This window comes from Lepus europaeus, chromosome 9, assembly GCF_033115175.1.
Source record: "Lepus europaeus isolate LE1 chromosome 9, mLepTim1.pri, whole genome shotgun sequence".
NCBI lineage: Eukaryota > Metazoa > Chordata > Mammalia > Lagomorpha > Leporidae > Lepus > Lepus europaeus.
In genome coordinates this window covers 82,082,529-82,108,491 of record NC_084835.1, presented here as the reverse complement: position 1 = coordinate 82,108,491, position 25,963 = coordinate 82,082,529, and the positions used below count along the sequence as shown (strand labels likewise).

Here is a 25,963-nt window from a genome sequence, read left to right as displayed (position 1 = left end):
TAGGGACTTCAGTACTGTTTCATTAATTATAATAAGTGTAGCACACTAACATAAACATTAATAATGGAAAAGGTGCAAAGAGTATGGCAACTCTTTGCACTATTTCTTCAATTTCTTAAATATAAAAGTTTTCTCATACACAAAATCTATTATAAAAATGAAGATGTTAATTAAAAATGATTGAATCAGATGGAGATTAACAAATTTGACTGAGTTTAATTTTAGGATTCTCCTTATGCTAGCTTTCTTCAGTTAGAATATAAACGTAACACATTCTGTCTATACTCCCAAGTATAGTATGTGTAGATTAGACAAAGGAAATTAAGAACCTCATTGCTATACTGGTAGAACACAAACCTCAAATGTGACTGTAAAGTCCAGATTCTTTTCACTTCACCCCTATAAAAACACTATAGGAAATTAACCAAAAACGTAACACACTTTCTCTTTCAAACAAGCTGCATTGTGCTTATGACAAATCCACTTGAAAATGCAAAATAATAAATTTCAAATAGTCTGAGTAAGCCAGGTGGAATATACAAGCATATGATACTGAAACAGAGAGAGCTACAATATAAGCAGAGAACATACAAGATAGCCAATAAAGAAAATGAGTCAATTTTATTTCTGCAATGGCTCAAAGCTTCATACTGAGGAATGAAATGAGAACAAAGTAAATTCAATTATTCATATCAAAAGAATATTCATTGCTGCATTTTTTATAAGCTTTGTCCAAGGTGTTTTGGTTGATGTGACTTAAAAGCTTAAGGCCTCACCTGTAATGTACTTTGTCATGGTTTGTCACTATTTTATAATCCAGGACCTAAGAAAAATGCCATTATTTCACTTTACAACAGTTAAGTTTTAACATTGCAGCAGTTAATTATCCAATATCCGAAGTACTTTGTAAAAATTCTAAGTATTTACTTCTAGAGCATTTATGGAAAAAGCAGAGAAGACAAATATGAAATTGAATTGTCTATAAGTAAAATATTCATTTTATTAATTTTACTAATTAAACAAATTAGCCAACATTTTATTTAGGAATTAGCTGTTAAAATTCAAATGTTATCTGAATAGTTTTTTAAAAACAATAAAATAGTATTAGTATTATGAATAAAATGTAATAAAGTTAACTCCATATTAAATGTACAGTATTTGTTTTCTTATGCATGGGGACAAATATACTACAAGATATTTAGAATAACATACTTTTTCAATGATAGAAATTTCCTTTCAAAAACTATACACTTCTGATGTCTACAAAAAATAAATAATTACATAACTGTGGTTGATTCAGCATAAGGGCTGATAACAAGATGGAAAACAAATTAAAGCTAAAAGCCTTCACTTTTAAGCAGCAGGACACATTTTCTTTTCAAGTGAAATGCTCTTGAGTAAAAGAGCTAATAGCAAATAATTATTAAGTGCATTAAAATTCATGGGATGGATTTTAATTTATCAAAAACTTGCTTTTATCCCCCTACTCAAATAGCTTATGTGGAGAACAGTCAAATAAATTGAAAAGGTAATGGAAAAGACAGAAATGCTGGGGGTGACACTAAATTAAAAGGGCAAGTGAAACAAGAAATACCATTTGTCTATGTGCAAAACTGAACTGAGCTCATTTTATGTGTTTATAAAGTCCTAGTCAATATATTTTCCCTAAAAATTGAACAAATCTTTTTCATCTATGTGAAATCATCTGTCATGGGGTATTCTTGTTATGGTTTTCACTGTGCTCAATTCTCTAAGCATTATTAAGCTGTTAGGGATTATTAGAGTTATTCTACATATCAGGACTTAGTATAGCAGATGACAATCACATACTCCAAATCTCTAGACAATAGTTTATCAAGTATGTTGCCAATTACATATGTAGATTCCTGAGATATCAATTCTGATGGCATAAATCCAGAACATCAACTTTCAACAAGTTTCCAAGATAACTGGATACTAATATTTGGGGCTCTTTGTTCTAGACTAATATGATTAGTGATAGTATAAAATATGAACTATGGAATAGCAATATAGATAAATCTCAAATGAATTTTAGTGCTATCTTGGTGTAGTTTTGTTTTTTTTTTTTTCAGCCAGAGTGGATAGTGAGAGAGAGAGAGACAGAGAGAAAGGTCTTCCTTTTTGCCGTTGGTTCACCCTCCAATGGCTGCCATAGCCGGTGCATCGCGCTGATCCGAAGGCAGGAGCCAGGTGCTTCTCCTGGTCTCCAATGCAGGTAGTTATGTTTTAAAATTGTCTTTTTCTTGTTTTATTTCTTTCTTAAGAAAAAGTGAAAAAAATCACTTATGTTTGAGATGAGAAAAGTAGAAGAGAACCATATCAATGTTATATAGCTGATTAGTGTACTTTTATTCTTATCCTAAGTCAATCTCTAAACTTTGTATTTAATAATGATAATTCTAAAAAAAAAGGAAGCAGGGTCAGAGGAGAGGAAAATGAATGGAGAGAGCTGTTGCATAAGGTGGTTAGGAAGTAATTAATCTTGTAAATTCATAAATAAATACTTTCATTGACCTTAATGTATTTCCTATCTTATTTATTCAACATTAGTATTATTGTTAAAACATTAACAACTTAAATGTGTATCAATTATTACTGTTCTGAAGATACAAAGGACTTTGAATAATCAGTTTTAAAATAGTTAAGAAACATAATTTAAATAAACATGTACCAAGCCATTTTACTCACTCTTACTTTAACACAACATAAATCATTTATGTTTCCAAATTGGTTGACCAAGGCCAATTAAGTTTATCCTCTAAATTTTATGAGAAGGTAATTCTCCAAGGAGGAGAAATAATAATAATCAGAATACGTCACTGATATCCATTTGTCTTTGGTTACGGCTTCCCAAAGTCAAATCATACAGAAACAAACCAAGCCAAAAGGTGACATAAAGCCACACAAGCTCTGAGATTTTAAAAAGTACAATAAATAAACAAAATAAATAAACAAAAACAACAGGCTGATCCAAAACAAAAGATCTAGGCAGAAGTGAAAGGTCCCAACTTTCTTTTGCATCACCCTCACAATGCCCCCAAACCCACCTACTTCCTTTGAATTAATAACTCACAAGGTACCAGCCTGAGCATGATTTTCACAATTACTGAAGAATTTTCAGTCTGTCCTATTCAGAGTGATCATTATAGGTCACTGTGGCTCAATCAGAATTTGAAATTTGTCACTATTCCATACAAGTGCTTTTTTATTCATTTTCCTATTAAATTACTTTTTGACATTGCCCTTTCAAAAATTTTATTCAGTGTTTGACTTTGTGAGTTGGCATTTCAGTCAAAAGATGTTTCCATTTGTTCAACCTGGTTGTTCTTTGGGCCCCAAATTGCCTTGCTTCATGTTGAAGAATCTCAGCTTCCACCTTCTCTTGCATTAGTATCTTATCGACCCTTACAGCTCTGAAGATATTTCCAGGTTGTTTTTCTTCCTTTCTACCAAAGGCATTCAAGAAGGACCAACTACTCCAGTGTTTGTTATATTTTATCTCTATTTCAGAGCTAATATTACATAGTCTTTAAAATTATATTTACTGTCTTATAGCTTCACTGTAACAATTAAGAAATAGAGGCATGGAGGTAGTGTCATTTCTCCCTTTTGTCCCACCTGTATAATGTAACCAATAATAAAATTTGGGTGTGTATCTTGGCATCCTTATCGCAAGGCTTTTGAAAACCTATGTGAACACTGACATATTTGACCTTCACTCTTATCTTTTGGTTTCTAAGATGTGGTTTGCTTTTTAAAACTTCTTTGCACCGAAATTAGTATTTGTTCCCTTATGTTTTCTTCATGTTTTTACATATATTCCCTTAAGTTATACTCTGGGGACTTTGAGTCAGCTATTAGAAGGCCGCCAATCCCTTTTTGTCTAGCAACGCTCTTGTTAAACTGCAGCTGGCTGCCTTTCTTGATAGTTCTGAGGGATGTCCCGGTGTAATTTGGCTTCCTCCTCGGGTTTCTCCTCTTTGAGAACTGAAGGTGACTGGACCCAATTCAGCAAGCAGGTGTTTATGTTAAAGACTGCTGCTGTATGACAAGTGTGTCTTCCACGGGACTCATGGAATATTCATTTTTTTTTGTTTGTTTGTTTTTTTTTTTTTTGACAGGCAGAGTGGACAGTGAGAGAGAGACAGAGAGAAAGGTCTTCCTTTGCCATTGGTTCACCCTCCAGTGGCCACCGCGGCCGGCGCGCTGCGGCCAGCGCACTGCGCTGATCCAAAGCCAGGAGCCAGGTGCTTCCTCCTGGTCACCCATGGGGGTGCAGGCGCCCAAGCACTTGGGCCATCCTCCACTGCCCTCCCGGGCCACAGCAGAGAGCTGGACTGGAAGAGGGGCAACCGGGACAGAATCCGGTGCCCCGACCGGGACTAGAACCTGGTGTGCTGGCGCCACAAGGCAGAGGATTAGCCTATTGAGCCGCGGCGCCGGCCGGAATATTCGTTTTTAAGAATGATTCTAATGAGACAAGAGTTTCTAGAATTTGTAGAACCAATAGAATGTGTTGGTAGTTACTCATGTGGACTCAAATCATCTTTAGAGCTGTCCTTATGAAAAGATTGTTTTATGACATGATATGCTTTAACTAGCCATTTCTAGATGTAGAAAACCACGGCTTACTCAGAGTAGGATGATTTTACCCACTATATGTGTTGTTCATCAGTAACCTCACCAGTGGATTGAACAATGCATGTAAAACAGACTGAGCAGCCACTGGGTGGCAGCAGAAATTTGATAGATACACTTTACAAATGTTTTCTTATTATTTTTTCTATATTTTATTCTTTAGCACACTAAAAACATATTTTTAGCAAAATATCATTTGACATGTAATATTCACCTAAGTTATCTCTCCAAGTGTAAACTAGCATATTCAACAATGAGAAAATAAACAAAGCAACAAAAAAACCCTACTACCGAATATCCTATGAACACATTTTTGATGCTACTCAGGACAACTCTGCAGATTGACATAGGGCATTTGACTAATAATTAAGTTTCCATTGCTCTTAATAGCTCTATAAATCTTCTAACAGAAGTCATTCATATTGAGAAGAAATTTTGAAGTTCGAAAAGACAAAGAATAAAACTATATGAAATCTCCAATCCTAGAGCAACGATTAATTGTCACTAGTATAATGTCTTTTTTGATATTTAAGGCTTTTTCAATAATAATGAAATAAATTTTTATAATACAATTTAAATTTCTGTTTCACAAACTTCTAAGACTGTGAAAAATGGAAGTGAAAGATAAGTTTATTTTGGTTTAAAAATATTGAAACCCATGAATTTTTTTTTCATAACACATATTTTACATGAACTTTTTGAAGAGCCTCCATGTATATGATTTCAAAATATTTTGCAGCAAAATAAACTTACCTTCCAATTTTCATTTTCCAAAAACTTTTCAAAGTCCTTTTATATGACATTATAGCCCATGTAATTAAATATTGTTTCCCAAATTATGTTTAGTAATTGCATAATAGCCACTCAAACAACTAGACTGAATTATAAAACTTATTCCTTCTTGTTGAGTATTTGTTATTTTTCTAATACTTACTCTTATAGACAACTGTTGCTAATTTTTTTTTTTTTTGACAGAGATAGTCAGTTAGAGAGACAGAGAGAAAGGTCTTCCTTCAGTTGGTTCACTCCCCAAATGGCCGCTACAGCCAGAACTGCGCTGATCCGAAGCCAGGAGCCAGGTGCTTCCTCCTGGTCTCCCATGCGGGTGCAGGCGCCCAAGCACTTAGGCCATCCTCCACTGCCCTCCTGGGCTACAACAGAGAGCTGGACTGGAAGAGGGCAACCGGGACTAGAACCTGGCAACCATATGGGATGCTGGTGCCGCTGGCGGAGGATTAATCAAGTGAGCCATGGTGCCGACCCCAACTATTGCTAATTTTGAAGGTTAGGTAACCAATGTTTTTCAGCCTTTCAATGTGAAACAATAAATTAATCTTTTATATATAGAGAAAGCCTCTCTTTATATAATGATATAAATCTTGAATGAATTTCAGTACTATCTGGATGTAGTTTGTGTTTAAAAGTAGTCTTTTTCTTCTTTCATTTCTTTCTTAAGAAAAAAGTGAAAAAAATCACTTGTGTTTACTTTGAGGTCAGAAAAGTATCAGAGGGCCATGTCTATGTTTTCTAGCTCATTAATGTGCTTTTACAGATTTCTTATCAGAACTTGCTGATTTGAAACACTTGGAGTGGTCCTGCTTCAGAACTTCACAGATAAAACCCCAAATTGTGCATTCTAACAAGTTTCCTGAGCTGTTTCAATACACGTAAAGTTTTACAACCATTGGCACGCTGTATAAAATGATTTAGTCAGAAGACCCCAACAATAACATTCATAGGAAATGTACAGATTTAGAAGAACATTTACATTTCATTTGTTTCCATTTCTTCCTTTATTAAGTGAAAAGTATGGTAAATCCCTAGATTAGTTTAATGTCAAGGGAATACTAGAATTTATCAATAGTTCATCTCCAACTTTAAATTACAGCCTTTGGAGAGATTGTGGGAAAGTATATGCCTCTGTGAACGTTAGAAATGATATATTGTGACCATAACATGCAACAAACATTATGCTAAGCAGTTTGCATGAATTCTATCCCTCCTGACAATCTTGCCAGGATACTGTAATTCCATTTCTATAGATAAACTCAAATTGTAAGTTAATGCAGGTTACATTGTCTTTAATGGTCAAAATCTGATTTGAAACAACTGTTTTTGGTTCTATGACCTATGGTGACTCAATTCTAGTATTATTTAGTCTCCATGCAGATATGTGCAGGGCCAGAAGGCAGATGAAGTTTCTGTCTGATTCAAAAGAGTGATTGTATGGTTAATGGTTTCTTTCTTACTCATGTTATTTGAAAATGTCAAGGGAGGAAGTATTTCAGAACTGATGCTTATAAATCTCTTCATTGGGAGGCAAATCTTGGATTTATTTTTGGATATTTAAAAAAAAATTTTTGAAGGGGCCGGTTCTGTGGTATAGCAGGTAAAGCCACCACCTGCGGTTCCAGCATCCCATATGGGCACCAGCTCAAGTCCTGGCTGCTCCACTTCTGATCCAGCTCTCTGCTATTGCCTGGGAAAACAGAAGATGGCCCAAGTTCTTAGACACCTGTACCCACGTGGGAGACCCAGAAGAAGCTCCTGGCTTTGGATCAGCACAGCTCTGGTTGTTGCAGCCAATTGGGGAGTGAACCAGCCTATGGAAGACCTCTCTCTTTATCTTTCTATTTCTCACCCTCTCCCTCTCTCTTCTTCTCTCTGTGTAACTCTTTCAAATCTTTTAAAAAAATTGAGGGCCAGTGCTGTGGCATAGAAGGTTAAACCTCTTCCTGCCAGTGCCAGCAACTAATATGGGTGCTGGTTCAAGTCTCAGCTGCTCCACTTCTGATCCAGCTCCCTGCAAATGTTCCTGGAAAAGCAGTGGATGATGGTCCAAGTAATTGGGCCCCTGTAGCCACATGGGAGACCTGGATGAAGCTCCTGGCTCCTGGCTCTGGCCTTATCCAGCCTTGGCCATTGTAGCCATTTGGGAATAAACCAGTGGATGGAAATTTCTCTCTCTCTCTCTCTCTCTCTCTCTCTCTCTCTCTCTCTCTCCTTTTTGCTCAGTATTTCACAAATATTTTTTTTAAAAAATTAAAAAAAATACTTTTGCATTTTAGATGCACACCACCATCTGATCTATAATTGTGCTTTGAAAAACATACTCCACCACCAAAAAAAAAATCATATCCATGTTTCCAGTTTCCCTAAAATTTACAGCTACTCATAACTAGGATGGGGCTATGGCAGAGAAACTAAGTGTAGAGCGGTTGAGGCACACTGACATTTGCTTGTACTACATGGTTTATAAACTGCATGGCATTTGGAGACAAGGAGTCCTTTCTAGTTGACTTCATATGATTGACTCTGACATTGCTTTTCTAGCACTGGGAGTGATTCCACCTTCTTAGTTCTAAGGTGGCATTAGACCAACAGAGGCCCTACATGAAGTGATATATAAGGCCCTTTGGAGATCTTTCTTAGTGAATAATCTGAATGGGGGTGTTATAAATCTAATTACATGGAAAAAGGAATGATAATTGATTCTAATAATTTGCTGAAAACTTGTAATTTCTTTTCAATTTGGACCTTTGGATACCATCAATCATGGAAAATCCTTGGTAAATGGAAGGCCTGGAAAATCCATTATTTTGCTCTGAGAGCCCTGTTGATTACAGGGACATTCTGAGAACCAGAGCATAGCACATTGATAGCAGGGTCCTTCCTTTGCTCTGCCTCTGCTGAGAAGGCCTCTCCATCACATGTGCTGTAGATGTGCTCCTGCACCTCCACACCTTCTTTAGTTCTCTACTCAGAGGTTGTCTTTGGTTCCAGAACATTGGGCTACCACAGTAGAAAATGATGGTCTGGACAGCTTAAATCATAGAAATGTATTTTCTCACCATTCTGAAGGCTGGAAGTGCAAAACCAAGGTTCCAGGGTGGGTTTCTGTTGGGGGTTATCTTCATGGTATCTAGATGGCCACCCTCTCTCTGTGACTTCACATGAGCTTACCTCTGTGTCATGCAGAGAAAACAGAGAGAGTGATATGAAGCAACTTCAAATGGCTCAGGGAAAATAAAACTAAAAGATAAGTTTATTTTGGTGCAAAAAGAACCCCACTTGAAATCCATGCATAGTTTTTTTTCATAGTAAACATTTTTCTATAAACTTTTGAAGTTCCTACCTATTACATGGTCTCTCTTACTCTTCTCAAAGGGATACCAGTCCTATTAGATTAGGGCCACAACCTTATGAACTTATTTAACCTTAATTATCTCCATAAAGACCTTATTTCACAATACAACCATGCTGAAGGTGAGGACACCAACTAGAATTTATTTGACACCAACTAGAATTTGACACAATTCAGTCACAACATCATTTCAGTGAGGCTGCCCCTGAGTACCATATCTATACCCACTCTGATACCCAATGTTTCCTATATCCTTACTGCACTATGTTTTCCTTCGTTGCACTTACCACTTGCAAACATACTATAGATTTTAAACATTTATCCCTTTATTACCTTCCTCCCTCCATTAGATTAAATTTCAGAGATTCTCGACTGTTGTTTCATTGTAGTACCCACGGAATCGATGATAGAGGCTAGCACTGAGGAAGCCCCATTGTACATGTTTGTCACATGCATGAATGGACTTTCCTGTGTTATACACGGTGGAAACCAGCAATAACGAAACAGATGAATACTACACCTGATCTTCAGAAGCTTTCAGGGTGGTTCCAGGTACAATGCTCACTACAGATGAATGGTAGCTTCCTATAACAACATATGGCCCAGGGAATGACCAAGATGAAATAATGGACCACTGTCTGGGGAGACATTTCCTTCTCACTCAGAAACTAAACTCAATAGCTTTGCATAAATCTATTTGCTGAACTATGGGTCAGGTAACCAGATTTCCCATTATTAAAGTTATCACTCAGTCTTGGTAATATTTATGTGAGGCTAGTGTTAACCATAAAACAGGCAAATATATGTATTGAAGTACATTTTAAATATCCATCCTCACAGTCATAAAGTAAGCAGAAATATGTGATGATATTTTAATAAACAACCAGGTATAAAATAGCTAATTACAGAGACCAGTGTTTTCTTTCTGATAAGTCAATTTGATAGTCATTGAAAGAAAAAGAATTACTTACTAGGTCTTGGCCAAAGACCTTTCCATATGAAGAAGTATCAAGTTTTATTGTTTACTATTTATTTATTTAATGTAAAACTGCAAGAAAATAAATCTTTAACTTAGCTAGAAAATAAAAATCATTTTCTTATTAAGGTCTAGTGACAAAAGAATGTTAATGCACCTTACTTCCTGTGACTGCTATGGTGGACACAAATTGAAACGTGTGGAACCTGGGGAGCCTTCTCAGGGGAATCCTGCATCGCTCAGAACTGCAAGACTGAGGGAAAGGGTTGACCCTCTCGGCTGTTTCCTGCAGATGAGCCAAGTCGGATGACAAGTCATTGTCCATACACAACTTTCCACTTCAAATAAGAACATGTATTTCCTCCAATAAAAATGCAGAAAAAGATTCATTCTTTTTAGACTTTATTGATAAATATTTTGCCTCTGAGCCTCAATAGTTTGGAAATTATGACTTTCAAGGAGATTTATCTTTCCAAAACTTTCATCCCCCCAGTGAGTTACTCCAACCACTCACGTTGTTCTGGGGTAGAGGAGAAAATTCCTTCCATCTTATGTTGTGGCAACAGTACAATGCAGAAGCACAAAATCCCAAAGAAATGTTAGAGAACTCCCTTTTTGTTGAAGAATCAAGTCATCAGTATAACCTTATCTTCCCTACAATACAGCATCCAGCATGGAAATGGTGATTTTAAAAAACTGCTCAGTGAATGTGTGATGAACGTTGGCTCCAAAAGTGCCTTGGTATTTAGCATCCCCTTATATTATAATTATTTAGGGTTCAAGAACAAACTGTTTTCCCCAGGAAGATGACACATCATCTTTAAGCAAGAAGGAAAGTTAAAGTATCACTTTCGGGGATCGAAAAATTCAATTTCTCACTAAATGTAATCTTGTAAATTTGTTTCAGAATTTATTCAAATGAACTTATTAAAATACTTAAAGTATTAGGTTGCCAGATGGCTTTAAGAGTGTTATTTTCAAGGAAGAGATGTGGGGAAGATGGTGACCCAGACGCTGAGCAGGGGTCTGAGTAACCGGAAGTCCTGCTCACAGCAGAGGCTCCTCTGGGCAGTAACCATCACTTGTGTCCCAGTGTGGAATTAGAGCAGAAGGATTCATTGAAACAGGCAAAGTTTACTTAGAAAAGTACTGATCCAGATGAAGTTGATTTCTGGCCCTATATACCCTGGTGGTACCTGGTGGCTGCGTCTTCCATGCGCTTTCATTCCCTCCCACCCCCCATAGCCAAAATGTTCCTCATCTGTGGTCCCCATTAGAGTAGGAAGCTTCTAGTTCCCAAAAGTACTGGATGTGATATTTACAAGTTACTGACTCCAAATCAGACTTACCACTTGCATGTGCAATACTAGCTCTTTGTTTTGCTGTTTGAGCCCTATTGAACAATACGAATCCTGCTAAGTAATGTCTTCTTCCTTAAAAAATTTGATAGCCCACTTGGCAATTTATATCCAGGTACTGAGATCTTTTTTGCTTTAGTTTCTGTAATAGTGTCTGGAATATCCTTTGACTTTTTTAATTTATTTTTTATTTTTTTATTTTTAATAGGCAGCATGGACAGTGAGAGAGAGAGAGAGAGAGAGAGAGAGAGAGAGAAAGGTCCTCCTGTGCCGTTGGTTCATCCTCCAATGGCCCCCGCGGCCAGTGCGCTGCGGCCAGCGCACCGCGCTGATCCGATGGCAGGAGCCAGGTGCCTATCCTGGTCTCCCATGGGGTACAGGGCCCAAGCACCTGGGCCATCCTCCACTGCACTCCCGGGCCACAGCAGAGAGCTGGCCTGGAAGAGGGGCAACCGGGACAGAATCCGGCACCCCGACCGGGACTAGAACCTGATGTGCTGGCGCCGCTAGGCGGAAGATCAGCCTGTTGAGCCACGGCGTCGGCCCCTTTGACTTTTTAAATCATAAATATGTATTACATTAACTTACAATAGATATTAAAAACACAAAGCCATCTATGACATCAGACACCACAAACATCAATTTGAGTTTTATAAAATCAATTATTAACATTAAAAATATCTGAGGGGCTGGTGCAGTGGCTCATTTGATTAATCCTCCACCTGTGGTACTGGCATCCCATATAGGTGCCGGTTCTAGTCCTGGCTGCTCTTCTTCCAGTTCAGCTCTCTGCTGTGGCCGGGGAAGGCAGTGGAGGATGGCCCAGGTGCTTGGGCCCTGCACCTGCGTGGGAGACCAGGAGGAAGCACCTGGCTCCTGGCTTTGGGATGGGTGCAGTTCCAGCCATGGCAGCCATTTGGGGGGTGAACCAGTGGAAGGAAAACCTTTCTATCTCTCTCGCTCGCTGTTTATAACTGTCAAATAATAAAAAAAAATCTGAACACATTGTTAAATTCATGAAAGGTTTGGGGGCAGAGTTGTGATCTAGGTAAAGGGTCATACACTTTGAAGCGACCACCTTTGGGAAGGACAGTTTGTTTATTGATGAACATTGTTCTCAGCTGTGGCAGTCCTAAATGGCTGCACCCACATGGTTGAGCCCTCCCCCACTGCATCTTGCTCACGTCTTAATGATGCACTTGGCACATTAAACTGCAATTATTTTCTTTACACTAGCCTATCATTTTGGAGGGGGCATTTGAATTTTTCTCAGAATCCCCAGTACCTAGGAGGATCTGAGAAGCAATCAGCACATCTTGTAAGTTAAGAGGATGAGTTTTGGTTTAAAAAAAATTTTTTTTCCTCCCAGTTCCTGGTTGAGTGTTGGTAACTTTCAGGTGCCTAAGCTTCAGGATCCTCATTTATTGTGTCTCTCTCACAGGGTTTTCTAAGGATAAACATGGTAATACTTGTGAAATGCTTTGTAGCACTTGGTACACAGATTTCACCAATGTTATTTTAAAATAAAAACTGTCTTTTTGGAACTACTCTAGGAAGTTGCCATATTTGGTTTAAGTACACAGTTAAAACTCCAGAAGTTTATCTATACATAGCAAACTTATAAAATATCCATATTTAGATCATGAAGCCTAAAGACTTGTAAATGATTTTTTTTTTTACTGAAAATCACAGTTATAAAACTGGGATTTTAGACAGTGATATCTCAATTCTTCCTGGTTTTTGCCAAGCAACGCTTTACGGACAGAACAGCTTTCACGACAGAACCTTTCAAATATCAATATGGAAAAGAAAGGAGGGGAGGGAGGGAGGGATGGAAAGAAAGAAGATTAAAGCAGAGGAGAGGAGGGGGAGGGGAGAGGAGAAGTGCAGAGTGACAGGTACTAGCTGTACTGTTGTTTATATGCTCAAAAGTGTGTGCCATCCTCTGGAAGGGGCTTCTGGTCATGAGGCCGTTCATACCAGGTGAGGATTTGATCAGAGGTAATGAATTATGTACAGTTCCACTCTGAATGTAGCATTTAAAAAAGTATTTTTAAATTGTTGAATGTTTCTGTTAAAGATTATCCATTTCCTATAGCTTTTTTTCCCTGAAGATACAAAAATTTTAATCAAAGAACATGAAGTACTAAAAAAAAAAATCGATGTTAAAAACCCAGGTTAAGGGAAGATGAATACAATATGTTGGTGGCTTCTGTTTGAAAGCCATCATTCTGCACTGTCCCCACTCATATATCAAACCCTTCAATTCCTCAGTTTCAGATCGAATTTGATTGGTAAATGAAGCTTATATGACAATAAGAAATCATGTTTTTTTTTTTTTTTTTTTTTTTTTTTTTTTTTTTTGCTATGTGAATAAACAGACACAAAAGTCATCCCCTCTGGATGGGGAGAGAACACCAGGAGCAGCTGTGTTTCCCATGGTGGCTGAGGCCAGCCTTATCTGCAAATGCTTCGACATCCCAGAGTGGGACGCTGGAAGCCAAATGAATCAAGAGAAATAGAGCCACAGTTCTGCAGTCTGGATCTCTCTCTGCAAGCCCTTGTCATTAAGGAATGAGGATTTGCAACAGTTTTTTTCTCAAGATCAAATCATAGTTTGAAACTCGAGACACATGTTTGGGCCAAAGGTGAATTCTATTTCACGTTTACAAGCTTACTGTAAAAGTAATAAACTGTGATGAAGCTACAAAAATATGAGTTGGACCTTTAGTGTCCACAACTATTGTTTAAAGATTTTACTTATGTATTTGAAAGGCAGAGTTACAAAGACAGAGGGAGGGACTTATATGTTCCATCTGCTAGTTCACTCCCCAAATGACCTCAACTGCCTGGGCTGGACCAGGCCAAAGCCAGGAGCTTCTTCTGGGTCTCCCACATGGGTGCAAGGGCCCAAGGATTCGGGCCGTCTTCCGATGCTTTCCTGGGCCCATAAGCACAGTGCTGGTTCAGAAGTGGAGTGGCCAGGACCAAAATTATGACCACATGGGATGCAGGCACTGTAGGCGGCAGGCAGCTTAAAGCACTGTGCCGCATTGCTGGCCCCCATAACCTTCTTTTAAAGTAGTTCGTGCTCTTCACCTTTTGGCCAAGTAATTATTTATGAGGGGAATCCATTGAAGAGTCCACTTGAATCGAGCAAAAAAGGAAAAAGAAAAAAAACTCTTAAACAGTTAGTTCTGGTTGGGTTAAAGCCCACCTTTGAAACATCTCTAAATGATTGCTTAAAAAAATAATGTAAGTGAAATTGTAGATGACACACTTAGCTGAAGAAAAGCAGTTCAGCAGAAAGCTGTCCCATAAATGTAATGAATATAGCTAGTATAAATCCCAACTGTTGATAACAGACTTAGGGAGCTTTTTCATTCACAGCCTGCTATTCAGCCAGTTCTCACTGATTTGTTGCAAATGAACCATAATCTCTCTTCATTTATCCAGCATCTGTTTGGATTGGTTAGTGCCTCAGAAGATTGCTAAATATTTTTTTAATATCAGTATTACTTATAGTCATGAATAGTGGGATATTTAATAAAACTGCAAAACTTGCAATGAAATAAAACTGCTTTGAAATAAAATAGCAACAAATTCAGTGTGTATTTTGTAAATCAGCAGTCTTCCCCCAAGTATTTAGAGTGGTTGATAATTAATCACATTGGCAATTTGGATAAAAGTTTCTGTGAGGAAGAGGATTAAGTTCATTGCTCTATTTAGGTGTCCTGATTTTTGCTTATTATTGTGGATAGTTGTTTGTGCTCTGTACTTAAACTGAGCCTAGGCAACCTCTAACTAAAGACTTTGAACACTTTTAGAGTGGGAAAAATTTTCTTTTTGCTTGTTTTCTACAGAAAGGATCCTCCAACTGTTTTTGAGAACTATTCTCAGAAGTTTCTTCTAAATAACAGCATCATTTTTGAATGCAATAAACTATGTGAAAACTGATAAATTACTGGATGTCACTAGTTCTTAAAGTTTATGATGGATACAAATACATACTCAGATAATGAGATTGTTACTCAAAGTAGTTCATATCAATTTATTAAAATTATAAAATATTTATGTATTTTGTAACTGTAATCCATTTTATGAAAATGAATTAAGATATGTAAAGCAGTCAAATCAGATTCAATAAATGTCACCTTCCAGGATGATGTGCTCTTGACATATATGTAATGGATTTTGGACTAGATGTTGTTTATGGGGTAATGCAATTTTACATAACAATAATTGTAAATAAATTTAAGAAAGCACTTTGTAAATATATAAACAAAAAGTGAAACACAAAAGAAACCTCATCATGGTAGTGAAATAATGTGATAAAAGAAATCTTCATCTTCTACTGGGCTTCCTTGGATAAGCTGGACTTTCATTATTATGATCATTTTCGTTCTTGGAAGCATGGTTTTTCTTTTCCCAAAGTAAACATCCTCTCTCGCCATCTGGTGGCTAAAGGCAACATTTTCCATGTAGATGAATATCCAGCTGGACTTCGGTTTAGCACCAATTACAGCTAATGTTTTCTGATTCATCTTACCGAACAGATATGCTTATTTCTTTAACTTGTGTAAATATAACTGAAGCAGTTTTGCCCCAATGGTTCACAGCATTTTATTCAAATAACAAGCTATAATATTTAATGTAGGATAAACAATTAACCAGAACAGTTCTTTTAAAGGGCCATTTTCTGTTCTATGCATTTTGGAAGTTAAATATGGTAGTAACAATTTACTGGACTTCAATGCATTTTGGTATAAACAATATCTTCATGAAAACGAGAATCCAATGTAGTTCTAAATAATAAATGTAACAGAAACCATCAATTCCTAACAGCTTTTAATTGTTCCTGTCTTAACAATAGTTATACTTGTTAATCTGGCATGCCAGAAACAAAGGTAGATAATTTAACAGTGTGTAGTTTGTCTGCCCTATAATTTTTTTCTTAATAAAATTCTCAATACAATAATACATTTGAGACATAACTACATTTCATTAAAAAATAATGACAACCATTTCATGTTTAAGTTCTTTATTTTCTCCAGAATATTTTAATATTGAAACCCAAATGGTTACTTCGAGAAAGGGAAGAAGAGAGAAACATGAAGAGACAGACATTTCATTTCATTTAACTTATGGTATTGTGAGCAGTCACTTTTGTAGGCAACACTTTTTTTTTTTCTTTGTAGAAAAGAAGAAATAAAAAACAAACAGCACCATTAAAGAATGCATGATCCCTGAATTCTAAACAAAACACTGTCTAAAACGTTTTTCAATGCTCGTTGCACTCAGTCACATTTAGTCAGGTATCAAAGCAAGCCTAGCAGTATTCAATTGTAGCAGTCTCACTGAGTCAACTGCTCCCCCTTCCGCGGATTTGACACACCTGCTCTGAGTTCTTCCTGGGGGAATAATATATTCTTTGGTAGAGGACTGAAGGAGGGTTCTACTTTTCTGTATGCTGATACAAAATGTCTATGTTTGTGTGGGGGCGTCACCCCCAATCTGTGTTTGTCATGCACGTTATGTTTGGGTTGATTTCACATTTTGCTGTTACACTGTAGGAGTAATACTGCCTTTTAAAAAAGGCATTAAATGGCTAATGTCAAAAAGATGTAAACATTCAGAATACTGACCAAAAAAAAAAAAAAAAAGAATTTTTTTTTAAAAAAAAAACACACAAACACACATTTAAAAATCTGTACTGAAAATATGTGAAAATAGTTTCCATGAAGCAGGGGAAATACAGCAGTACAAGAAAATTATGGCAACCGAGTAAAGCACTTTCTCTGAAACATTCATAAACAGTACAAATACAACAAAGTTTGTCTACAGTCTAAATTATTCTGCAACTATCAAATATACAAAGCGAAATAGTGTGTGCTATAAAAAAGCAGCTCCTTTAAATTATAGTAAAAATGCTTTCTGTTTGCTTTACAGTGACAAAGCGTGAAGACGACAGGATTTTCATATGCAGTGACATTTGGCTACACAGGCCCCTGATAGTCAGAGGAGGTCCTGTTTGAGGACTCCTCACACTGTCCTCGAAGAACACAGAGGGACAGCGCCTCTCAGCTGTGAATGTTCAGCTAGTGCGGTGCCAGGCCTCACGGCCACAGAGACGAAGCAACCCCAAGCTTGGTTTCAGCGTCAAATCCCGGGGACTGACTAAGCCAAGGAGAAACTGGTGAACCAGAGGCCACAGGAACTGCTGCTTTTGAAATTGTGCGAGTGTTCATCAAGGACACAGGGCTGCAGCAGTGTGTAGTTTGACTCCTGACTGCATCATAAAGCACCGTATGCACCAGCTTGTTTGGTTTTGTGTGTGTATTTTGAACTGAGTAAGAATATCCATGGTTCAGGAGTCAACCAAACCTTCTAGAGCTCATCCCAGAAATACCACCACGCCAAAGGCTTTGTAACAACCAGGCTCAACCTCAAAGGTTGGTTTTAAAGTTTGTTCTTTAAAACTAGACCTTAGCAGGGATATATTATATGTAACAATGGTGCTCAGTTCACCAAAGTTTTCAATATTCTGACTTTGGGGAAGGAAAAACATTTTCATTTTGAAAACGAATTTGTATCCGAATGTTCTTATTAACATGCCCATTAACTACCTAAAGTCTTTATACATCTCAGGCATATGCATATCATATAGGAGTGGGATAAGGGAAGAGCAGTTTTCTTCCTTCCCCTGCTCCAAAAGTGCTACTTAGGGAAACACATCCTTTGTGAAAAAAATTACATGTTATATGTGCAAGTTCTATTCCTGATAGGGATATAATGGTGTCCAATAATCAGGATAATGCACATAATGAAATTTGCACCTTACACCACAATAACCATACACAAGCTATTAGGACATAGGCAGACACATGTAGAAATTATTGAACTAAAAACCTATTCAGCTAACTCAAATTTATGTACTGGCTTTTGTATATATATACTAAGTGGATACCAAAAAATATCTCACCCACTTTTACTTCTGAATTTTCTTCCCATTATTTTCTAGTCCCAAAGTATTAATGTTCAGTAATATAAACCATGTGAGATACTAGGGATTTGAACTGGGGACAAAAAAAGAGCAAGGGCACAGAAAAATTATGCTCTTTGGACCTGGGTGGTGGAATCCATGCACAATCAACAGCTGAGTCTCCAAAGCTGTTATGTGAAAAAACCCAAACATACGGAAGGGCACTTGTCTTTATACCCAGTACTCACAGGCAGTATTCAACAATGATAGAACTGACAATGAGCTCAGTCTCACATCAGCTTCAATTGTACCTCACATACAGAGTGCAAAGGTTTTGTAGACTGGAGTTTCCTTCAACATTGTGCCAGTTACTGATGCGGTAGTTTTGAATCTGCTGGTGTAGACAGTATCTGACACTGAGATAGCGGCAACTGAACTTGGAAGAAGTTGGCATGCGAGTGTCTGTATTACATGGATACCTCGCTGTGACACTAACTGCATGATCTTCAGAATTAAGGACACCACCCAAATACAACCTGGCACGCAGATAAATAAGGACCTGCCGGAACTCACACTGGATTCCTTGAGAAGGGCTGGTTTTCTTTGCTTTTCTTTCTCTCAAGACAAATTATCTTTCACAACAGAGATTTGTTAATAACAATGACATCTCTATCACCTACAGAGATTTGGCAACATCACAATAATAAATATGGAGAAAAAACAACATGTCTCATAGTTGATTACTACAGAAAATCAAATGAGTTTTGCTTTTTTCAGGAATGTAACTTCCACTCATTGTAGTTAACTTTTAAGACGTGTTTCAAGGGAATGTCAAAATGTTTACATTGATTAGGATGACCTCATGTGAACATTTCATTCTTACCCTGGATACAGGTGGTTCCCCCCAACCCCATGATTTTTGTTTTTATCCTACAGCCACAATCAATCAATGGGTTAATGGCACTCCACATTTTGTGCTCTGGATTTGAAGTTAAATGGGCGTGGTTTTCGCTTTCTTTCATCTTCCCACAGTGTATGTGTGCTTTGTGACCTTCCTTTTGGGAACAGAGCCTCCTGAACTACAGCTGTTCTTTGCGTGAGGGTGGCCAAAGTATATGGAGCGAAGCTCAAATACTCAACACTCAGTCTTTACGGGATAAACACTGACGATAACTGTAAGATGCAGTATCCCTTTTTCAAAAGCGGTTCCACTCCCCCAGATTTGAAGGATGTATTGAATTCACCTGAGGAAAACAAAACAAAACAAAACATGCAATACCTAGGACAGTTCTTAAAAATAAGGGCTATTTCAGAGCCAAATGTAAATAGATAGATAGTGAATTGTGAAGAATGAAATGGTTCGGAAAATGTCAACATTTCAGCCTTGTGTAGTCCCTGTTGTCAACGATGACACTTGTCAAAGGATGTGGCCACCTCTGCAAAGGCGGAGGCCAGAGTGCACTGGTGCCATCAGCAAGGGCTACAGTTACCTTCTCCAGAATTTTAACATCCAATAATTGCATCAGAGTGAATAGAATAGAAGAATATTTACATTATCAACTTATTTAGGCATGCATATACAGCATCTTATTTATTTATTTTTTAATTTTAGGTCATTTCTTTTTCATATTTGCTCTTAAATGCCACACATAAGGCTCCAAAATCCTCTGGGCCTACGGCTCTCTGTTGGCCTAGTGGTCTTACATGATCAAGTGTCAAAGGGCAAGAACCAGAATACTGGTTTCATGCTGCAATTTCAGGTGCAGGACGCAATTCACTACAATACATGTTCAAAATCCAAGGCAGACACAGATATTCCACCGCAGTCTCTGAGAAAGAGCAAAAGGGGAGGAAAGAGAGTAAGGACGACAGTGGAGCACATCGATGCCTCCTATGATGTGTCTTTTGCGACAGGAGTAAATACAAGGCATCACACATTTAAATCAGATTCCCCTCTCCAAATACGGCTTAACCACTGTGGTAAAAGGTAGGTCCAGAAGAGTCAACTGTCAACACCATTACCGTAATGGCTCATCTACAGAGAAACGCATGACCACCTTAATTTACTTCTACGATTCTCTTTCTACATCTGCACTTCTGGTGACTAGTAAGTAAGTAAACATGTCCTTTTCTTCTCTACAGCTGTATTAAAGGGAAAATAAAGGAAAGAAAGGGGGCAGTGACCTGCACACACGTTGACAGAAACTTTCCAAAGCTGGGAATGACAACTAAAGGCTTCTGTGGAGCCGCAGGGCTGGGCTGCGTCCTCCCCTCTGTGAGAACTGCAAGAAAATAATCATCTCCTAGGGAAAGACTGTTCCAAAGGAAAACAAATGAACATGATATAAGCCACTGCATTATTCAATGTGTTGTCGCTGATGCGGGTTGGCTTTTCCGTGCCGAAAAGGGATACTGCATCTTTTACTCAGCTCTTATCGCACAACCAGGCAAGCTACACAGAGTTTGGAAGGACCTATGCAGTCGTCGTGGCAGAAGGCCCCGCAGCCTTTGCACACAATCATGGCTTTCAGCCGGCAAGAGCATTTCAGTTCCAATTCATCCGCGTTGCTGCTGTCGGCAAAGTTCTGAACAGGCATCTGAGCGTTCTGACCAGGCAGGCCCGTGGCAGTGCTGGAGCCACTTCCCAAAATCCCAATAGACTTTTCAATTGCAGATGCTGCCCTTTTGAAGCTCGTGCTCCCGAAGTGTATTGTTGGATAGTTTCCACAGAGCTGCTGCTGTTGCTGCTGCACCTGCATTTTCTGAGCAGCTAATTGAGTAAAAGGCTTTTGTGGCTCAGAGAGCAAATAGGAAGAGAAATCTGCATTTTTTAGCGCAAACGCTTTTAACTGTTCTTTCATTTCATTCTGGTCATAGGAAACTTGTTTCATGCCCAGTTCACAGCTGCTGCTTAAACCTTCCTCAAAAGAAAGAGGTTCCGATTTTATATTGCTACATATGCCCGTGGACTGTGGCCAACTAAGTCTCTTAGTGGTTTCCATGGTAACCGGCGGTTGTTTCTGCTCGGTTGGGACTTCTGCATTAGGAAGAGGTGGAGGTAGTGGAGGTGGTGGAGGGGGAGGTGGGGGCAAGGCCAAGGGTGGAGGGGGAGGCGGGGGCGGGGGTGGAGGCGGTGGAGGATGCACTAGTGCTTTGTTTGGCATTGCATGTGCAGTACCTCCCACGTCATCACCCTCTTTGATGGGCATATTGGGGGATAACATGTTGGCTAGCCTTAGCTGGTGAGGCGCTGAAGGCAGACTAACCTCTCCCAATCCCTTTTGTTCAAGATGCCTATTGAAGGCAAACGCATTACAGCCCACTGGGCTCTTGGAGGAAGCCTGCAACAGAGCTGCAGTAGGAACAGGGCCCCTGGCAGCCATGGGCATTTGGTAAAACTGCTGTCTGTGTGAGGTACCAGCGTCGGGGTGGAAGCCGCCATTCTTGTCCACAGGAAACAGGTTCTGCTGGAAGCTACATGAGGGGAGCAGCCGCTTTTGCTGTTTGACCTCGGGGCTGTGGACAATTCTGCTCTGCATGGAGTGCTTGTTCAGCCACTCTTGCTTAAATTGCTGGCTGTGTCCCAACTGACTCAGGCCAGAATTGATGACACAAGGCACCCCTTTCACGTCTGGGTCCACCAGCAGTTTCCCTGGTTCACATTTAACTTGGGTGTGCTCCCCCACAGTCCTGGCTACTCTCTTTTTGGGGTGGTTTTCTCGCTTTCTCATCTGTAGTGGGGCAAGAGTCCCCGCCAAGTAGCCCTTTCCATCTGGGTTGGGAGAGCTGGTCGGCAGTTCAGCAACGCTCCTCTCCGGTGCTGCTTTCCCCACTGAGGTAGTTTGAAGAGGCAGCGGCAGCCTGTTGATTTCGAGTTTGCCTCCCAGTCTGGGCTGTGGCAATACCTTTTCCAAAGGCAGGTTGCCCTGTAGTAACTGTGTCACCAGGGGGTTGTTAGCCTCCACGGATGACAGACGACAGCTGGAGCTTCCTGCGCTCGGGACTCTCTTTAAGCTGTCTGTAGCCAAGGAGATGGCCTCTTCCATGGGGCTCGAAGTGGAAGCTTTCACGCCCTGTGTGGGTTGCACACCAGCGGCCACCTCTGCAGCCGGAGGAGGCAGCTCAGGGCCGGGGAAGTCTTCAGTATCCATTCTAAAGCTCTTGTCCGCTTCGGGAGGCTCAGATTTCACAGGAAGAGCAATATTTGTCAGGAGGTTCCTGGGATGAAGTTCTGACACATGTGAGTAGCTGGCATGTTCCGTTTTGATAGCCTTCGGACAGCTCTGCTCCAGATATTCCTTCTGTTTGCTTGAACCTGCGTGACTAAGCAGAGGCTGGCCTGTGTTCCTGATCCCATCATCATTCCAGCAGATCCGGTTAGCTGGGGGATACTGGTTGCTACAGGTTGTGTCTGCTTCACTTTTGAAAGTAGTGGGGCCATGGGCCTGCTCAGCAAAGCTATGACTAGGTGCACTTGCCTCATTTACTTTATCTGGCACAAGGGGCAATTCTCGGAGACTGGCACAGGGGGCCTGCAAGGTTTTACAGTCTTGTTTTGCTGCAGACACAGCAATGAAACTAGTTCCATGATCTATACCTTCATTTGCAGCTGGCTCTGGCCTGCTAATCACAGACACTTGAGGACATGCCAGGGGCTGTATGGATGTCTCTGTCCTCACCAATCTGCTCTGTGGGTCCCCGGTGGCTTCTGCACTTTCAATGGAGACAGTCAGTGACAAACTGGAGGTCAGCGTGGTGCTGTGGTCCACAATGACTTTGCACGGAATTGATCTGTTTATGGCTGCTGGTGCAAAGCCCCCTGCTGGCTGCTGAGGTTTTCCCGAATTGTCTGCCCTGTTTCGAGGCCCTGAATGCTTGTCCAAGCTTTCGGCACTTAACTTGGGAGGACTGTCGTAAGAGTTTACTGTTAGCACGTTTCCAGCAAACATCGCGACGGGCGGGCGTGCCACCAGCGAGTCCGTGGCCACCACGGAATCACCGCAGCCAAGGGCTGCTCTCACAGTGGTACCCATGGATGCAGGGGCCTGTTCTTCACTCCCAGGCATGGCTATCTTCTCAGAAGGAAACCTGTTGTTCATTCCCGGAGCGGGAATCAAGACAGAGCTAGTGGAGAGATGGTTTGGCAAACTGTTTCCAATAGAAGGAGTTGGCACAGAGGTGTACTGACCGGAGACCGAGTTACTGGCACTGCTGCAGGAGATGAGCAACTGCTTCTCGTCTGTGGAGCTCAGGACACTGGAGCCCTCTGTAGTGGCTGGAAGAGAAGTGCTTTCAATGCATTTTGGTATAATGGCTATGCACGGAGTGTCAGTTCCCTGCATGGTTTTTAACATGCTTATATTACAAGCAGAAATCGTAGTGTTTGCACTGTCAACAGACATTAGGACAGATGACTTATCAACGGAACTCACAAAGGGATGTTCTTTAATTGCTCCCGACATAGCAGTGCTGCAAATCGACACAGGGACAGGATTTTTATTAAAAAGCATGGAAACACTGCTATTTTCAGAAGAGGTAGATGAAACAATTTTCTCAGACAAATGTGACACAGGTATGTTCTCGTCAGAACTATGCACGGATAAGTCCGTGACAGTTTCTGGAAGTTGAGTTGGGTTGAGAGACTGCTGCAATACAGTGGTGGTCTCCCGGAGGTGTGCAGACTTGTTGCTAGGAGATCTGCAGTTAGGATTGACAATAATGACGCCCGTGGAACCTTCCATTTTTGTTTCAGGGGTAGAGGAGACATCCAAACTCGGAGGCCCTTCCTTGGAGCTGAGTGGAGGCAACCGGGTCTCTTTAGTGGTCTGGAAGAGGTGGGCTCGGGCTTGATGCTTTGCAAAGAGCTTAGCCTTGGTCTGCTCTTTGATATGTGCCAGGGTTCTTGCTTTTCCTCCCTCTCCTGGGCTCCCCATGGCTCCTGAGACAATGCTTGCTGCAGCAGCTACAGCAGCAGCCGCAGCAGCTTCGCGCTGCGCCCGAGCTTGCTGGGCACGAGCCTTGATATCTGCAAGGGTCCTGGCTCCTGTGTTCCTCCCCCCACTGACAGATGTGCTAGTGGATGTGCGCGATTCTGGTTTCGAGACTGGCTGGCTCTTGATAATAAAAGGCGGTCCAATTTTGGAAAGCTGGATCTGAAAGGAGAGAGAAGAAAAATAAAGTGCCTCGTATAGGAGCATAGGGTGGGAGGTATAGGACGCAGCATGCTAGGGGAAGAACTTGCCGCAGACTCTGCTAACAGGCATTGAGCTGACCCTCAATCCATGGTGGGCCTCCAGGGTATAAGGCAGCAAGCAATGTAGCAAGAGTGTGAATTAAGTTTTAAACTCTGTCTGGAATCTACGAAAACATCAACCAGTGACCTTATTAGGCATGGACATACAACATCTTAATGCTTCTTAAAATGAGGTTAGCAAACAAAATTTAGAAATATTTAGTTTTTAAACTGTCTTCCTTGCTGGCATGAAAAACTGAGACTTTATCTGTCTTCCAAATAAATAAAAAATGCTGGCCAAGAAGTCAGAAGATGAGAATTCTCATCTGGCTTCACAGAATTCTATGATGCTAGTCAAAAATCCCTGTACCTCAGTTTCTCCAGTAACTTCTCTGAACCAAGGATTCTGTTTTTTATGTACTCACATACTGCCTAGCCTTATACATATATAATAAGCCTGCGACAAGTTTGTAAACTGAGTTGTAAAATGGAACGAGTTATTTCTGGTCTATTTCTTTCACAGAGCTGTTATAAAGATGAAATGGGACTGTATTTGTAAGTGTTCTGTTTTCCAAAGGGATCGGAGTATGGTTTTCTGCCTCTGAAAATGGGGCACTTGTTTTGATATAGAAAATCTACAGTCTGCTCAGATTACCTGTCCCAAACAGCAATGTTCATGTACTCTTGCTAATTAAGAGAACCACCACGTCATCACCAAATTCACGAGGCGCAAGCCCTAAGCACTAGCATCCCACAGCAATGCTGTGATGCTCCAGTCGCCTACAGCTTTCTTAGACTCACAGCTTTGCAGAACTGGAAGGGCTCCATGAATGCCCCTCATTTGAAAGTTGAAAAATTTGAGCTTCTGGAGGAAAAGGAGTCTGCCCTGAGGTCATATAACCCATGAGTGACTTTGGTGTCAATTCCGTGCTATTTACATCTACCCTGCTTTATTTTCCCCAGCTTCTCCTAGGAAATTTCTCTACCTCTTCCTAACATATGTATATTTACATTACAATCAATTGAAACACGATTTAGCAACATATCCATTTGGAACTGTGCTTTGGGAATTTAATAGGTGGAATTATATTCCTGAGCTATCTCATTACTCACTTTCAAACTGCTTATGAAACTTTCTTCTAATTCAAGGTCAAGGAAAGGTGAATTTGGTGAGGGGGATTCAATTTTCCCTCATAAACATCTCCCTTAGTCTAGAAAAGTAAATACTTAAAAAATGTAAATTTAGATCTCCCTGCACAAGAACTCAAGGCCATCAAACATGCTTATAGCATCTATCTATCTATTTGAATTAAAATACCTATCTTCAGACTGGTACGATTAAGAAGACTTTCCTGAAAAAGATATTTACACTATTCTTTCCATGACTTTGGAAATCAAAATTCATAGCTTTGATTTTTAATTGGAAGTTCATGTTCAACTTTAGCATCTCTACAATCTTATTTAATTGGGACTGCTTTATTAAATAGAGTGAATACAACCACACTCTTCAAAGCAAAATTTGGGGAGATCATGAATCACATACAAAAAATAGATATGACATAGCTAGCGAAACATTTTTATAAAGTTTGAGATGTTTATAATTCTAGGTAAA

General features: G+C 39.8%; 1 protein-coding gene across 1 annotated transcript in view; it reads right to left on the bottom strand.

Moving 5' to 3' along the window:
- Positions 1–20,551: 20,551 nt before the first annotated feature.
- Positions 20,552–25,963, bottom strand: part of ASXL3 (ASXL transcriptional regulator 3) — a 185,540-nt gene continuing 180,128 nt past the window's right edge. The window contains exon 12 of the mRNA XM_062200257.1: positions 20,552–24,271. Coding sequence (XP_062056241.1) covers positions 20,552–24,271 — 3,720 coding nt within the window. The remainder of the gene's footprint in view (positions 24,272–25,963) is intronic.